The sequence below is a fragment of the Struthio camelus genome, chromosome 1 (assembly GCF_040807025.1).
Source record: "Struthio camelus isolate bStrCam1 chromosome 1, bStrCam1.hap1, whole genome shotgun sequence".
NCBI lineage: Eukaryota > Metazoa > Chordata > Aves > Struthioniformes > Struthionidae > Struthio > Struthio camelus.
This window is the reverse complement of record NC_090942.1, coordinates 68,610,910-68,627,476: the sequence shown is the minus strand read 5'-3', so window position 1 is coordinate 68,627,476 and position 16,567 is coordinate 68,610,910. Positions and strand designations below refer to the sequence as shown.

Here is a 16,567-nt window from a genome sequence, read left to right as displayed (position 1 = left end):
GAGCACCATTTAGGTATGTAAAACAGTGGGACCTGCCCAGCACTTAAAGAAAAAATGGACAGGATGGAGGATCCCTATCAAAGTGTCAGGTTACAAACAAGTCCCTGTCCAAGAGGTCAAGAGTGGCAAGTCAGACTGAGCTAACGAAACATGTTGTAGCATCAGGCACTGTACCACAAACAGGAAGGATGGGGGAACAGGGCAAATGCTCTTCTTTTACTGGAAATGCAAACTTCAATTCAGAATCCATTAAGCCATGCATGCCAGTCACGCAAGAGCTCTCCTTGGCCAAGATGTCCCAGAGCAAGATTTGGAGACTGTGCGCATGACTTGGTGTTTGCATGTACTAGTGTGTTTGTGTTGGGGGCCGGGGGGGATGGAGGCAGTAAACGCCCTGTTTGGTAGGAGAAAGGGTGAGGGATAACGTAGCTATGGGAAGAAGGGACTGCATCTTGCTAGGCAGTGGCTTTTGGAGAAAGCACTCTGTCAACTTATTCACATGTGCAGCTGTGATAATTACTTTCCGCTTTCCTAGCTCACATGCAGTGCATACCTCTCTATGGGAGGCTTTTCCTTTTGCTCCTACAAGAGGAATGATTTTTGGTGCCTTCCATGTGCTTGCTAAGCTCTCACTCATCAAACCAGACCAAAACAGCAGAGACAGTAGACTCTTAATGTAACTCCTCTCGCTGCTCCCTCCCCACATCGTTCTCTGCAACCTGTCACTGGTTCACTGCTGCAAGAAACACAACAGGCTACATCGACTTATATATCTCTTGGATTCGGTGATATTTTCTTGCTCATTTGTACAAGGATTGGCTGCCTTTGTGAACCTTGCTGGACTTATGTGCGATACATATTTACAGCCCTGCCTACCAGAGACCATGCGTTTCAATTCCCCATCAAATTCAAGATTCAACTTTATCTTCAGCCTCTACCACTCCTTCTTTCTAGTATATCTGACTGACATCAGTAATGAACAGATGTTATCAATTTTTGATCAAGTTCTAGCATCTTTATTTGGGCAAAACTCTTCCTGACATCAAGCTGTCCAGGGAGTGAATCAGATTTTAGGATTTAGAGCAATGTTATTTATGCCATAGAAGTTGACCTTCTTACATTTAACACTTCTTCTTCTGTTTGTCTCCTTCTTTCGAGGCACTGTAGCCTGCTTGACAGATTGGTGCCCTGGGCCACAGGTTTTATTCTCAGCTTTGGCTTGTTGGGTGAACTCAAGCAAAACATTTTCCATCTCTTATCCCCTTCCGTAGGACCTCCCTTGTAAAGCACTGAAGGGTCTGCTGCTAAACAATAATGTGCAAGACGTAGCGGTAATATTATTTTTTCTTATATGGTCTTTTTATCATCCATCCTGCAACATGATCTTGCGATGGTGAGAAATACGCTAGAGGAAAAGCTTATGTACTTGCTACTTGCCTGCACTTTTAGATATTGGTAGAGGCACACTCTGCAAATATCCTCCTTGTGAATAAGTGCACTATTCCCCAAAGCACTTTAGAAAATGTAACATTACTAAGTATATGTGCTCATCTCTGAAAAGAAGCCGGTCCTGGGGTTAGATGCAACAGCTGGCCATAGCAGCCTGCAGTGAAGACTTGTATAAAACTGCAGCAGCAGAACGGGCCTGATTCCTTCCTGTTTTGTAAGTTATCATTTGTGCTTGACGTAGTAGGACATGAATCGCTCAGTGAGGATCTTCTAGCATCTCAAACTCATGTCACACAAGGGTAAAAAACGAGGGTAAAACTTGACAAGGGGAAGGCAATAGAAAATTGGGCCCATTGTCATTAGGCAAAACAGTGAGAGGAACATGACAACAGACTCAGGCTGGCATGTGAACAGGGATAACCTCCTTTCTCTCTACATGCGTATTCTGAAAAGAGACACAGGTATTTTAAGTCCCTGAAAAACAGGTGCTAATGCCAGGCTGGGACATCCTGAAAGGGATGCTATTTGTAGATCTACCCCAGTGGCCTCTCCCAGCACTCTAGGTATTTCTTGAAGATCTCCCAGACGATCTGACAAGGCCAAACTGCATTTGTTTATCAGATTTGACAAGGTCCCATCCTGCTGTGATGAGAGCTAGTCACATACACTCTGGGCACGCAGTAGCGAGCTCCTTCCTTAAGCATAGGACCCACTGACTGGGGAGGTGGCTTCGACCAGTCAGTACCTGTTAAGGGTAACGTTGAGTGTATGGTGTTCATTAGTAATTTCGCCTGAGTAAGAAGGCTCATAAAAATAGAACATAGCCCCCTGTCATTCGTTCTCTCCCTTTCCCCAGCTACATTAAAATACCATTACAGTAGCACACATAAATGAACCAGGCATTCAAGCACTTCATGGCTTCTGCAGGATGAGGTTATGGGGACTCCTGGCATTCTTGTATTCTTCAGCTTCCAGTGGGTCTTTTCACTATCCCCTTTTAACTCCTCCCCACAGCTGTCCCGTTTTCCACCAACCTGTATCTCCCTGCACAGGTAACCCCTGCAGAACCCAAAAGTATGGTATACTCTATTTTATGACTGCTGCACAGGCTTGGGAGAGCATGCAGTTGTGCACACCCCTGGGATATAGTCCTGAGGCAATGCTACAGCCATGCTTTCAGGCTTGGGGTTTGAAGAGCAGGTTAATATAGAACTAAGACCAGCCTGGAGGCTGCCCTTAGCATAAAGTGGAGACACACTGTGGATGCCTCTCATCCTCTTCTTCCCCTTTTACCCTGTCACTAGTTATTTCCTGTCTCCTGCTTACCTGTAAAATAACTTGTTGAATTCAAATGCAGTTTAGCAGGAGAAAAAAAAAAAAAGCACTCAAATCTGGCCGCCCTTTAAAAAGGAGTAGATTCATTTTTTCACCTTCAGGAGATTAAATACCTTTAAATGTCTGAGACCAGAATTCTTTGTCAACTTTTTTCACCCATCAAGGATACAATCTGGTCCTGGATTCTCCATCTTCTTGGCTGTGTAAGAGCCACAGTAAATGAGGGGATAAAGGTAGAATAATCGTTCCAGTCAGAGCATGTCTACTGAAGTCAGTAGTTATGTATTCAGCTTGACAAAGATGAGAATCTCAGTCCTTTCTTGCCTTTCTTGGATGTCGCTGCAGCTACCAAGGAGCTCAGTCTTTTCCCAAATGAGTAATAAAGAATTCTTGGGGGAAACATTACAGCAATTGGCTGTGCCATCCCAAATGACTGCCATGGCAAGTATGCAGGGAATCTGACAGGCTAATAACTAACTCAAACTAACTAGCTCCAGTGGTGCGACAGAAGTCAGGTCAAGAAGATCCATAATGTCAGCAGATGTTGTATACAAGTTTAATCTCACATGTCTCTAAATCTGAAACCACTTAACTAAGGCAATTCAGTTGCTCAAATCTGCTGTTAAGTGATAACAGAATCTGGCTCTTAGACCTATCCACATTGCAAATTAGGGCCTATTACTGGCCCATGAAGTCTATCTACATGAGGAGTTTGACTGGATATAGGTTTATTATCACAAAACATTATAGAAGAAAACCGTTTAAAGGGAAGTCTTTGGCATGGGAACACCACAGAGTGTTCCGAGAAAAGAGAGGCGATTCCTCAGATCCTTTGCAAGTTCAGATGAAGGTTAGTGGTCCAGTATACATGAATATCAGCATGGACCCTCAGGACAAATCCAGATACTCAGTTACTATGGTGAAAGGGGCCATATGAGTGCCTATACAGACACAGGCAATTTACTGGTGTCCTACTGGGAATGGATTTGCAAATTAAAAACGAGTAAATGAAAGACAAGGACATTTGTGAGTCTTTGGAATTGACTGCAGAGCTAAAGCTTTTCCTGGAACAGCCCTACAAAGACAGAAACAGCATTCTTCACAGAGGGGCATAAGCAAGGAAAGACGGGTCTGAGCTTGATTCCGTAAGCAAACTAGAAAGAAAAATAATAATCTCTATAAATCTGGACAGGTACCCTCCCTTTCGGCAAAGGCAATCTTGTATACAGAGCACTAAGGACTCAGGACCACAATCACGTCTCTCCAGGAGGTGGATACAAGAATGTTGCTCAGGCACAGGGCCCCACTTGGGCACTGCAACACCAAGATGTGGGACAGTGAAAAAGGTGCTGTGAGAGCGACTTTCCCGTTAGAGCATTATGAACCACTTTGGAAGACTGCCTGGAAATGGATGTCAGAGAGACAAACATATTGATAGGAAGGTCTTGATTTTTAATAGAAAGCTCGAAATTTGAACAAACATACAAAGTGCAGCACATGCTGAAGAAAACCCCAAGCCTCCGTAATATTTTAAGTTTCCACTACTCTTGAGAATGACATAATGTTTCAGTGTGTTTCAGTACATATAAATTAACCTCTCTTGTAGTAACTGTCTCAGCAGCAGTTCATGCTTATGCAAATATTAGCATATGGGTTAAGACGATCCACCAAATTCATAACGAAGCCAGGAAGAGCAAGAGACTCCATTTGGCATTGTTAATCCCCTTCCTGGGTGCCCACTGAATTCCTACCGTCATTTCCCAGCTCTTTGCAACTTTAATATTCCAAGACTTTTAAGAGGTGATTACACAGAGAAAACCAACTCCACGTAATATTCCTAGATCTGGAGTGGAGTGGAGTACTGGTGAGCTAATTAAAAAAAAAAAAAATCTAGGATTGGGTCTTTTTGTCTGGTTTCCTAAGGAAAATGTGTTTTCTGTAACCATATCATATTTCCCTGTTTCTATGCGTATATGCCTCTGTTTTTCTATATATGTTCCGTGTGTGTGAGTCAATACGTCATTTCCTACCTTCTAACTATGGATCCCAATGTGTAGTTTCAACAAAGTTTGACAGAGTAATAGTGATCTCAGAGACATTAACTTCTTATGAGTTCCATGAAAATAGGTGGCTGGGTAGAACAGAGAGATCTTCGTAGAGTCTCCCCCGAGGTAAAGGCTGCAGAGTGAATGAAGCATTACTCCACACAGAAGGCTCCATGCTGGAGAGAGATGTTATGAAAGCCTCAACACCAGAAAAAGCTTAGATCAGAACTCATATCTTGTTCTGACATCAGCAAATGTAACCACAACACAAATCTTCTGGAAGTCAAGCTTTGTTCGTTCTGCAGCTCACAGACCCCCGTGTTTTCAGATAAGGAGGGCAGGCAAGATGAGGAGGTTTACCATCTTTTATTTCATATTCAAAATTAGTTCAATTTACCCAAAATATTGCTTCTTAGATGGGAGTAACCATGGAAAATATTGAACACCTTCTATCCCCCTCAGGAAATTATAACTTCAGAGCACGTGAAAATAACAGCTGATAAATGAACACAATTTTAGGAAAAGCTATAAAAACAATACCTGCATAAGAAGCAGGCTGAGGGTGCACACTCAAGGTAGAGAACAGAAAAGCATTATCAAACAGAACAAATATATCTTTATAACCCTGCAGCAACAAAATTCCTACCACCTTAAATTAAAATACCATAAGAAAACGTTACAACACAATGAATCAAAATATTTTGCTTGATGATTTTCTCATTGTTTGCTGTCATTTCTGTGATGAGCTGCTATTCTTTGCTATTGTCAACACTCATTTACACTAGTGAATGTTTGTATATTTGTGTGTGAGGACAGATACACAAAATCTGGTACAGATCCTCAGGTGATATAAATTGCCTTGGCTGTACTGACGTCAGTAAAGATACACTGATTTCCTCCAGCTGAAGGTTTGCTTTTCTTTACATGAAACGAGCAGAAACTAGGAGCTGTTTCACTTTTCTCTTAGACACTTACTGTAGACAAATGTACATGCAAACACATTCTCTCTTATATGTGCAAATATACATACTGCCTTGCAGTACACATTGCAATAAATGATAGGGGGTCTACGCTGCTTCTTATGCTGAAATTTACAAAAAGCATAGTTCATGATCTGTTTGCCCACTCATATCTGTAACAATGTATCTCCAACTGCTTTGTTACAGGTCTTAAAATACACCGAGAAAAAAAAGGGACCGTCCAGCATCAGAAATCTGTTAAAATTACGTTTAAGAAGAACTGAACTTTGATTGGACTGGCAACTTACGATTGCCAGTCTAATGTTCTAGCTGAGAGATCTTGCTGCCTGTTAAACACAGCTACCGCACAGAACAAATCCAATAGTCAAGACTCATTTTCTCATCTAGAGCTTAGCTGACTGAAATAACAAACTCCAAAACAGATGAATACTAGAATATTAGTTTGTATCAGGACACACCTCTTTTGGAAAAATATATATATGTATAATTTCAAAAATGTGCATGAAAAAGAAAAAAAGAAAGGTCACATTTCAGGCTCTGACTTCATAAATGTCTCTTTCCTCTTTTGCTCATCTGCTCTTATGTGGTTCCGTGGTTGTGGACTAAGTAATGATTACAGGCTACAGGTAATTTTATAACAAATGAAGTATTTTCCATCTGTTGCACAGAGGAATATTTCTGGCTTTCTATAATGTTTTCCTAAGGGAGAAGCAAAAGAAGGTTTCATACTAGAGAATTTAAAAAGAGGGAAATAAGCCATTGCTGAACTAAGGGGGGGGGGGGGGGGAAGCAACATAACCAGGCACTTATAGGAAAAATAACAGAAAAAGCAGGGGACAAATAAAATAAAGGTTCGGAAACAGTAAGATAAAAAGAGTAGCTCTTCTTTACTCCTTCTACTTGGATTCCAAGAGAGAAGGAAAAATATTAAAAGGCCAAGACAGAGAAATCACTGCGATCCAACACATCTGTTTGTCTACAGGTATTTGTGCTTGCCATATACTTCATTTTATCATGGAGACATTTTTTTGAATGAGTATATAGAAGCCAAAATTCATAGATGACCAAACCGCTTACTGACAGGCTGTATATGGTCTGGCATCATCCAAGGACTAGAAGCATATCCTAAGGCTAGATTTCTCTGGTTTACCCTGAGCAAAAGTGTAAATAACTTCAGGTATGGTGTGGTGGGAACACACACAGTCTATATCTCGTACAAGCCAGTAGCAATTGGCTGCATGCATAAACTGAAGTGTATAGGCCTAAACTGTATATTCCTGTGTACACGTGGTTTTATGAAGAACATGGAAGTATCAGCCACTTGTTGCCATCTCAGAACAGTGAGCGTCTTCCCACTGTACATGCTGCAAAGAACGGGACAGCTGGCCTAAGAGTCAGCTGGCACCGAGACCCTGGCAGGAATTCTCAAAGGTGATGTTAATACTCATTCGTTTTCCGCCATTTTCCTTTTATACCATTTCCAAATAGCCATGCATGAATTCTTTTGGTTGCTAACAGTGTTACCATATGAGCCCATTGCTCTTAAAGTCATCGTATGTGTGCCTTAACCTTGGATCTGCCTGGGATGTGACACCAAACGGGCCAATCTAAAGCATATGCAAGAAATGTACCCTTAGCACCAGAGAAGAACAAGCCTGGCTGTAAGAGAGCACACAGCCGAGTGACATAAAAACAAGAACTGCACTATCTCGTGAGAAAAACAAAACAGTGTATTTGCATCCCTCTTCATTTAAGCATTAAAAAATTCACCTTTTTTGCTGTTGCTTTCAGCCTTGTCTTCTCTTCTTAAAAGATCAATCAGTATGAATCTTAGTTACTACAAGTACTGCTCTAACTGAAGTCAGGACACAGAAGCCTGTGGTATCTGTCCAAAGCACAGTTACCAGTATTTCATATAGACTCCTTCCTTGTTATTACTTCCTGAGGTTCTCATCCAGCCAGTGAGATTTCCCACTACTTTTAGACATTGGCACTGTGTTGCTCTGGTCAGATTTTTATACAGCATCATATTGAGGTGCTGTCCCTGTAGGTGGCATTCCTCGTGCCACCTTTACTAGGCAGTTTTATAAGTCTTTTTGCAGGTAGAATTTCCTCCTGAACACTTCCTAAATTGAGGCTTTTTCCTTCTCTTGCTTCAGCTGGTATTTCTTACAATATCGTTATGAATCATTAATTCCATATTCCTTTGCCTAGGATTTTATAGGCCCTGATGCAGATATGACGCAGGTGTGTTCATGTCATAATGCATTTCTTCAGCTAATTACAATATGAATGGAACCACTATGGATGGATATAACTTAAAATGGGAGGTTGTCGCAGTCTACTTTCTTTTTTCCTTTTCTTATGCTCTTTATTTCAATCTGATCTAAGCAGGACTTTAGCACCCATGCAGCTATGCCAATGCAAACCTCCGTCATTTGAAGCCAGCTTACAGCACTCTACTCCATATAACTTTTAATGCTGAAACTGTACATTGCTAGCAGGGATTTGCAGCACCCAGGGCAGCACCAGTGCAACTATTTCTGATATGTGAAAGCTGCAGGGAGTTAAACCCTGAAATAGGCTGGGGAAAATTTGAATCCAAAAGAACAAAAGCAGAGGGCAAACGTAGTGTTCTTGGTGCACCTGAAGTGAAAAAAGTGGGTATTTTGGGGGTTCGCAAGCAATTGACAATTGTTCTGGCTTTTTTTTTTTTTTTTTGGTGCTGGTGCAATGCGCAAATATAGCAAAATATGTTAATAGTAAGCCATAATATTTACAGTAATTGTTAGTACCCATTGAAATCAGTGGGATTTTGTCTAATGCCTTTACCCTGGAGATAATCCATAGAATAGAACACTAATGCATAGTTAAAAAGAAAAATTATGGAAAACAGCACCTTGCATATGCAATATCTTCATTTTAAAATTACATAATTAAGCTTTTGAAATTAAACAAAAATACAGGAAACAGCCTCAGACCACAACAGAGACTAAGCGACTCTAACATCCAATCTTTTAAACCATGCCTTCTTTACTAAGATAAAAAATATCATCCCGAACCAATACAAAATAAAATAAAATAACTTTCAGCCCAGTGCAAATACAAGTGAGCTTTAAGACCTCTGGGAAAATGTGATTTTAGAAAATTTCTTCTAAGAGTTTTAAGAGTTTGTTCTTGCAGCAGAAAATGATCTTGTAATACAAACACAGACTAATACTTTAAACGAAGTGCTTAGATTCTTTATGTCATGCTAGATGAATAATGTTTCTACACCTTTTGTCACTGTTGGTGACATGGTTTTAAAAAAGACTTCACTGCCATATGGAATATTGGTAAATTGCACCCATGTCTTTTGATGGAAGGAACTACAATGTATTTAGTTGTTATTCTAACTGTATTTATCAAAGTGAGTTTTCCAGCTAAGGCATGGGTTCAAAATCTTCCATAGGCAGAACTCCCATTTAGAGAGTTTCACTGATAAAAATGACTGCAGGATCTGGGCCATTTAGACTTAATCTGCTAAATCCAACCCTGTGGCATTTCTCTGATACTCAGTGAAGGGTACTGAGGATTGGCAAAGAAGGTAGTTTTCTGATAAAGAAAGGAAGGAAAATTTATACTCACATTTGACGATACTTTGGGGTGGTCCCTTAAGACAAGAGGCTGCCTAATAAGGGTGATCTAAGCTATGCTAATTTGGCAACCTGTATTTTGAAGCAAAACATTCCATGACGAATGACCTTATTTTTTGTTTTTAAAGCTGCGAGGCGCTTATGCAATAGATTCCTAAGGTAGAAAGAGACAGATGCCATGGAATAATAATCAGCCTAATTCTTGCTGAGGATCTGTTCAAATACCTTTTTCCTTATTTTTCCTCTCATAGGTAAGCTCAGTGCTACCTTTCTCACACAATGGCATGTAGCAACAATTAGTGGGCCTCTGCATAACTCCGGAATTTCTCCCTTTTTAGAGAACGACTTATAACCTAGGGATGTGGTTTTTGTTCTCTTTAAAAAAAATGTAGACTTAAAAAAAAAACTTAGTAGTTTTAAAAAACTAACAAAGAAAGTCAGACTGAACTTTAAAAAAACACCGAGGCTTTTGTTGCTTTTTTCCTGCAAGCCCCCTACAGAAGGCTGCCTCGGATGACATGAACAGTCATATGTGTCCAAAGGCTCAGCTCTTCACTTCTATCCAGGGCTGGGGGTGAGCAGGGCTGCAAAAAAAACTCAGTCCTGGCTCAAAATGAACAAAATCACTGGGCTGTGTCTGAGGTGAGAGGGGGCATCACATGTACATTTAAACATGCTGTCTAGAACCTCTCGTTTTCTGAGGGACGGAGGAAATTCCATTGCTGGGCAGTGACAGCCAGGTGCTGTGTGGGTGCTGCTTTAACCCCTGCTTTCAGCCACTGCATCCTGACATGCTAAAATTTCATTTCTGTTTTTCTTAGAGTGGCCATTTTCTGTAGTGATTATTAGTCAGTTCCTAAGTTCTTTGCTAAGAGGAAAAAATTCAGAGAATGTTGAATTTCAGGGTTTATAATAGTCTCATATATGAGTATAAATGTAAGGAGGTAGGAAGGGAGTGCAGATACCTATTCTGTGTAGGTATATTAAAGCATATATCCCCTGCTGTCACACAAAAGCCAAAACATAACTCTCAGGTTGGCCAGTTGGATCATAAGGGATACCGGGCGTGCTGTCAAAAGGAGGTGAAATAGCCTTCACATCCAAGTTGCCTTTAAGTTAGATTTTGTGGTCTCTTTGATTTCCTTCTAACAGTCAGACATGAGAGAGGATGAAACACAGCGTATACAATCAATGAAAAAAACAAAAAACAAAAAACCAGGAACCTGCAGGAGTGAAAAATGTAGACTGTTTTGCATTTCTCATATTTCCTTTCCTATACAAAGATTTTGATTTGCCTAAGCCATAGAAGGAAACAGAGGCAGTCTATTTTAATCTTCCTGAGTGAAGAGCGCTGCAGGGATTGCTCTGTTTTACGCGGCAGCAGCCCTGACTTTCCACAAAAAGGTTACGTATATTTATCTATCTGATATATATAGATTATTCTATAATATATCAGAGATCAGCCGTGTTCTTAATACAGTTCTCCTTGTGCATTTTGGCATGAAGAAAAAAATCTACTATTTTATTCCCCCAATCAAACCCCACTGCAAAAAGGCTCAGATAAGAAGGAGGTATTTAGATCTGTGCACAGAAATTGATTCTTCAATCTGTGTAATGACGTATGTTAGAAACTCTGTTCAGATGAAAGGAAAGCCCTTGCTGATACGATATTTCTAACAGTGCCTTCACTGCAGGGATTCACTATTTAAAAAACAATGAGGTTGATTATGCATTTTTATAGGGCTTTCTGGCTGTTTTGACCTAAGTGACTTAACCTAAGCTAGTCTGGATTTAAAACAATGGGCTTGAGTTCAGGATCAGGCCCTATATCTTTTTAAAACTTCATCCATTGCATGATGAATAAGGACCAGATCCTTCAAATGCTTGCTACCTGAATTAACATTCTGAGTAGCCCAATCAGTTCCTCTAAGTTACACTTGCAAAATTAAGTCCTTGCAGTGATTTTAGGAGTATGGATCTGTCTTCTGGGATTCAAGCGTGCCTTGGACTATACATATTCCTTTAATAGTATTTCTTTCAATAGTAATTTCTCCACTGATTTTCACAGAATCACGTGACAGATGCTTGGCTGATATGAAGTGGTGTAACTCTACTTATACCAGCTGAAAATCTAGCTCTATGTTCTAGCTATGCTTTTGTATTCAAAACAAATATGAGAGAGAAGGGGCCCTTTTATCTAAAGTGTCAAAAGAGACAAAGAACATGTTCTGGGCTATAGAGTGTGCTGCCTTCTTCATTTGTTTTGACATTACTGTAACCAAAACAATAGAGTTCATTCTATGAAAAAAATGCAGATCTAGCTTTACTACTTATATAAGCTTTGTTCTTACACAAAAGAGACCAGGTCAGAAACTACACTCCTTCTCTTCCTGACTTCACTAACTCGGGCCCTCAACCAGAAAACATTCCCTTACTTTCAAAGTGCATAAGCAAAGGCAATTACAATATTGAGTGCAGTTTTATTTACCAGCTGGTGTACTGATGGCATATACTAGACAAGTAATCCAAGAAAATGTGACTCTTCAATAGTAGCCTCTTCCACCACCTATAGCGCTGGAATGCTAATCCTTGTTTACTATACATGCATGTATTATCAGTATTCAGTACTAGTAGTTATGCTTTCTTCACTAAAAAGGAAGGGCCAGCAAAAAATACTTTATCCTTTTAAGAGCTGGATCAGTGTCAGGTGCCACTCACCAAAACCAAAAAAAAAGACAACCAACACGCAAGTACAATATGCGACGTAAATGTCAAACATATGTGCAGCATCTGTAACTCTATGAACACGCATACATCACGTGCAATGCAGTGCATATGCTATGCCCTTACATGAATAACGGTAAGAAAATCCCAGCTTCTTTCAGGGAATAATTTTTTTTTTTGACAGATGCCAGCAGTTTAAGGCAAACAGCAACTGCCACAATGCTGCTCTCCTTCGCAAAGCTTCTTCTCCCTGTCTGGGCTACACCGCACTCATCTTTGATCAAAGACTTATTTATGACAGGCAAGTAAGGCATGATGCCATGTGTGGGCACCGTGGGTGAGCAGCCCGAGTGGGTGCAAACAGACATTTGCACGTTAAAATAAAAGCAGTAAACTAGGAGGCAAATGCCTCTCGGAAGCAGCATCCTGGCTCCTCTTTGCACTCTGCCTGCTCTCCCCGAGAATGCATCGAGGGAGGGAGGGAGGAAGGGATTCCCCACCCACCCACGCACTGCCTCTCTCCGTGCGAGGCTGCAGGGGGTTATAACCTACTTCTCCCCTGGACTGTGGCCCGGAAAGAGCCCGCTATGCTGCTTTTCCCCACCGCTGCCCGCAACCCGCACCCCTTCCCTTTCTCACTTACTCCGGTCTCCTGCTCAGGACGCCTTTACCGATGGCCTGGGGGGGCTTGTGCTGGAGCAAAGCGGCGCAGCAGCCCTTCTCCCTGCCGTCCTTCTCCGCGGGGTGCTGGTGGGGCTGGAGCGAGGGGTGCTGGTGCCCGGCAGCCCGGCCGCCGCCGGGGCCCGCCGGTGCCTGCTTGCCCGGGGGCTGCTGCTGCTGCTGCTGCTGCGCCGGGAGCTGTTGGTGGTGCTGGAGCGGGTCGGGCTGGCCCGGCGGCGGCGGGGGCTGCTCGGGCGGGGGGCCCTGGGGCGGCGGCGGCGGCGCGGCGGCCGCCGGGGGCTCGGCGGGGGGCGGCTGCTGCCCGCGGAGGCTGCGGTTCTCGGTGCTCAGCTCGTCCAGGCGCCGCTCCAGCTCGTCGATGCGCTGGCGCTGGGTGTGGATGAGGCTCTGCTGGTTCTGCACGATGGCGGTCAGCTCCTTCAGGTAGAGGACGGCGCGCACCGGGTTCTCCAGCAGGCTCTCCATGCCCCGGTTCCCGGCCCGGGCCCCCCTGCCGGGCCGCCGGCGCTCCGGCGAAGAGCGGCGCGGGTTGCGGGGAGGCGCCTCACCGCCCCATGCACGCACATACACACACACACACACACACACACGCACACACACACGCGCACACACACGCACGCGTGCGCGCGCGCGCCTAACGGCCGCGCGTGCCTAACGGCCGCGCGTGCCTAACGGCCGCTGGCTCACGCAGGCGCGGGTGGCGAGGCGGCTCGCGCGCCTGCCCCTGCCCCCGCGCGCCACGCACGGCGAGACCGGAGGGGGGGTGGAAGCAAAAGGGGGCGGGAGCCGTCGCGGAGGCCCCGCCCCCTCGTGCCGCGCAGGCGCGGAGGGGAGCGGGGGAGGAGGGGGGCGGGGGAGGCAAACGTCCCGGGGTGGTGGGTGCGGGCGGGGCGCGGCCGGGCCCCGCGCGGGACGGGGCTGCTGGTGGGGTTTTTTTCCGAGAGAAACTCTCCGTGGCCTCTCGGGGGCCGGCGGTGCCGCTCCGGCCCCCTCGGGCTTGGGCGGGCGTGAAGCCGCGGCGAGAGGCGGGAGCGGGCGCCGCCTCAGCAGCCCCGGCCGTGCCCCGTCAGGGCTCGTTGCAGCTTCTCCAGCGCGTTTCCTCCTGTCCTCCCTGACTGGCGTTTCTAGATGTTACTGGTTTTTTCCCCCACTCCCTTCAGAATGACTTAGTGGTTTCTTTTCTTTTTTAAGTGACTCGAATCAAATTTTGGCTGGTTTTGTCCGCTGCCTAGATAAGACTGCTGTATTTCGCTCACCCTGTTAACATGCAGAAGACAGGACTGAAATACGCACTCCAGGGAAGGAGTTATCAAGGAAAATGGGTGTTAGGGGAATGTGCTGCTTCCTCACAGCTTTGCCTCTCCTTTGAATCTTTGATGTCCTTTAACTTAGGAAGAAAACAAGACTTACTGTGGTGTTCCTCATGGGAGAAAAGGAGGGGAGAAAGCTGTGGAAATAATACCACAGAAAAGACAGGCAGGGCCTTTGGTCTTAGTTTCCATGCCGATTTTGTTCCTTTCTGTAGAATTACCTTCCTCTCACCCGTCCTTATCCACAATCTTGAAAGCTCACACACTTAGAAACCATGGGACATGTGAGAAATCTGGGTACTTTCTATAATATTCATTAAAAAATATCCTGGCTAGGAATAATAAACTTACTTGCAGGAAGTCCTCTGCGGATCCATTAACAAGTTTGACGATTTCTGAAAAGGGAAAAAAGCATCCTTTCTGATCACTGTTGGCCCTGAAGAACCAGGAGGGGTAACAAGCAGGCAAACCTGATGTCAGGCATGCATATCAGTAGATTTAACTGCCCGCACCAAAAGTGCAAGTCCACAGAATGAAGAGCAACTGTTTTTAAGTAGGTGATTTTGAGGGTTTGCCTTTTCAGATCAGCTCAACCTGCCTGTTATCAAGGATTTCCTGAAGTGAAGGACTGAGAAATGTAGAAGAGAATCTCTGTTTCAGATGAGTTGAAAGGTGTATTTCCAGCCTTTTCTGTTCACAGATAGCCTTGGAAATGTAAACTGATGCAAACAGGATCACCAGGATTAGAAACTGTTCACAGATTCCTCCTGAAAAAGAGCTGCTTTTCACAGCTCTCTTTGCAAGCACTTAGAGATGGCTTTGGGAGATCATGAAACATTTGCGTATGTCCCTTGTGTGCTGGGGGAAGACCTTGGAGTGAACTCCAAGGAATAACAGCCTTCAAGTCTCACACACTTACGATTTTACTGGAAAATTTTTAAAGGATACCTTCCTCCGTCTCGTTCTCTAGAGTGGCAATAATGCCTTGTGATGGGGGACTGACTATGCAGGAGCCAGCATTATTTAGCAAGGTGAAAAATGGTTATAGGGGAGTGTGAAAAAAGGCACGCATAGAGAAACAGGGGAGGTGAAAGCACCTAATATGTTTGAAGGGAAGAGTGGAAATGATCATCTGGGGAATTGTGCTGGTATGCTGTCTCGTTTCAGAGACACTACTGAGCAGCAGCATTTCAGTCTTAGAGGAATGGAATCCAAGGAGACCAACGCAAATAATGTAAATTTGGTATGAGTACATGCTGGGAAAGGACCAGGGATAGCTGTGGCTACACTTGTGTGTGGACATACACACACACACACTTACACACATGTATAGAAAAGAGCCAGCTTATCATTATTGGGGAAGACTTAAGATGGGGATTGCTTCTTTTGCAGAATAGACTAGACTCTTTTAACTCTTCAGGCTAGCCCTGTGCAGAGTGGACTTAATGTTCCTTTATAGCTCAGCTGAACAAAAACAATGGAGAAATAAGAATCATAAACATTGTGCTGGTCTATCTAGATATAGTAAGACAGGCTGTGGCATGTATTCTTAAGGAAATACTAACTAAAATGAAAAATCATCCTGGTTTGGATGATTGGGAATGAGGCAAAACAGCTTGGAAGTCCTGTGTTATAATGCTTGCATGCGTATTGAAAGATGTGAATTTTACCATGCAGAATGGACCCGATGTATTCATTCATTTTTGAATAATAAATGCATCCTTCACTTGCTTCACCAGCCTCATCAGCCCAATTCTTCTAAAGATCTTTATCATAAATTAAATGGACAGGGACCTACAGCCATTGACTGGTGAGTTAAAAGCAAACGGGCTGTAAGAATCAGAAGGAAACCAGTCAATTTTCTCTACAGGTGTTGTGACTGGTGGCCAAATATGGTAAGGTCAGCCCTTGACCTTCCAGGTTTCTACAGACAGCATGTGCCAAAGGAAAACATAGCAGAATGCCTGTGAACATAACACGAAAGAGCAGGCAGGGTTCTACTTAAAAATTTTCGAGAGGTAATAGAAGTGTATAATCCTCAGTAATAAGCAAATTCAATGAAGACAGAATATTCATTCAAGAGGGATCTGAAAGGATATTGGAAGAAATTGAATGTCTTCTTTAGCTGGATAAGAATCCTGCATAGCTAGGAAACGCCTCCCCTTCTTTTCCAGCCATCATTGTGTCCCTTTGATTACGCTGCCACAATACCTAGCGTATATCATTTGCAAAGCTCTGCACATTAGAAGTAAGCTTTACTGTTCTGCAGGAGGTGAGCATTAGGATTGTAGCCATCCCACATCTCTTGTAGCCAAAGAAACAGGGAAACAGGGACACAGAATGGTTAAATGATATGTCCAACACCATGCAGGAAGGGGGGGTGGGGGCACAGATCTCTGATTTCAAGC

The 16,567-nt window shown here is 43.5% G+C and overlaps 1 protein-coding gene across 5 annotated transcripts in view; it reads right to left on the bottom strand.

Annotated features, from left to right (window-relative positions):
- IQSEC3 (IQ motif and Sec7 domain ArfGEF 3) overlaps positions 1-13,572 on the bottom strand; it is a 109,765-nt gene extending 96,193 nt beyond the window's left edge. For 3 of the 5 annotated variants that reach the window (XR_011141605.1, XR_011141604.1, XM_068946774.1), the window contains exon 1: positions 12,812-13,572. Coding sequence is in view for 1 of the 5 variants with exons in the window: in XM_068946774.1 (XP_068802875.1) it covers positions 12,812-13,314 (503 nt within the window). In the remaining 4 variants the exon portion in view is untranslated. The remainder of the gene's footprint in view (positions 1-12,811) is intronic. The other 2 variants (XM_068946791.1, XM_068946798.1) reach the window with 1 other exon arrangement.
- Between the last annotated feature and the right edge of the window lie 2,995 nt (positions 13,573-16,567).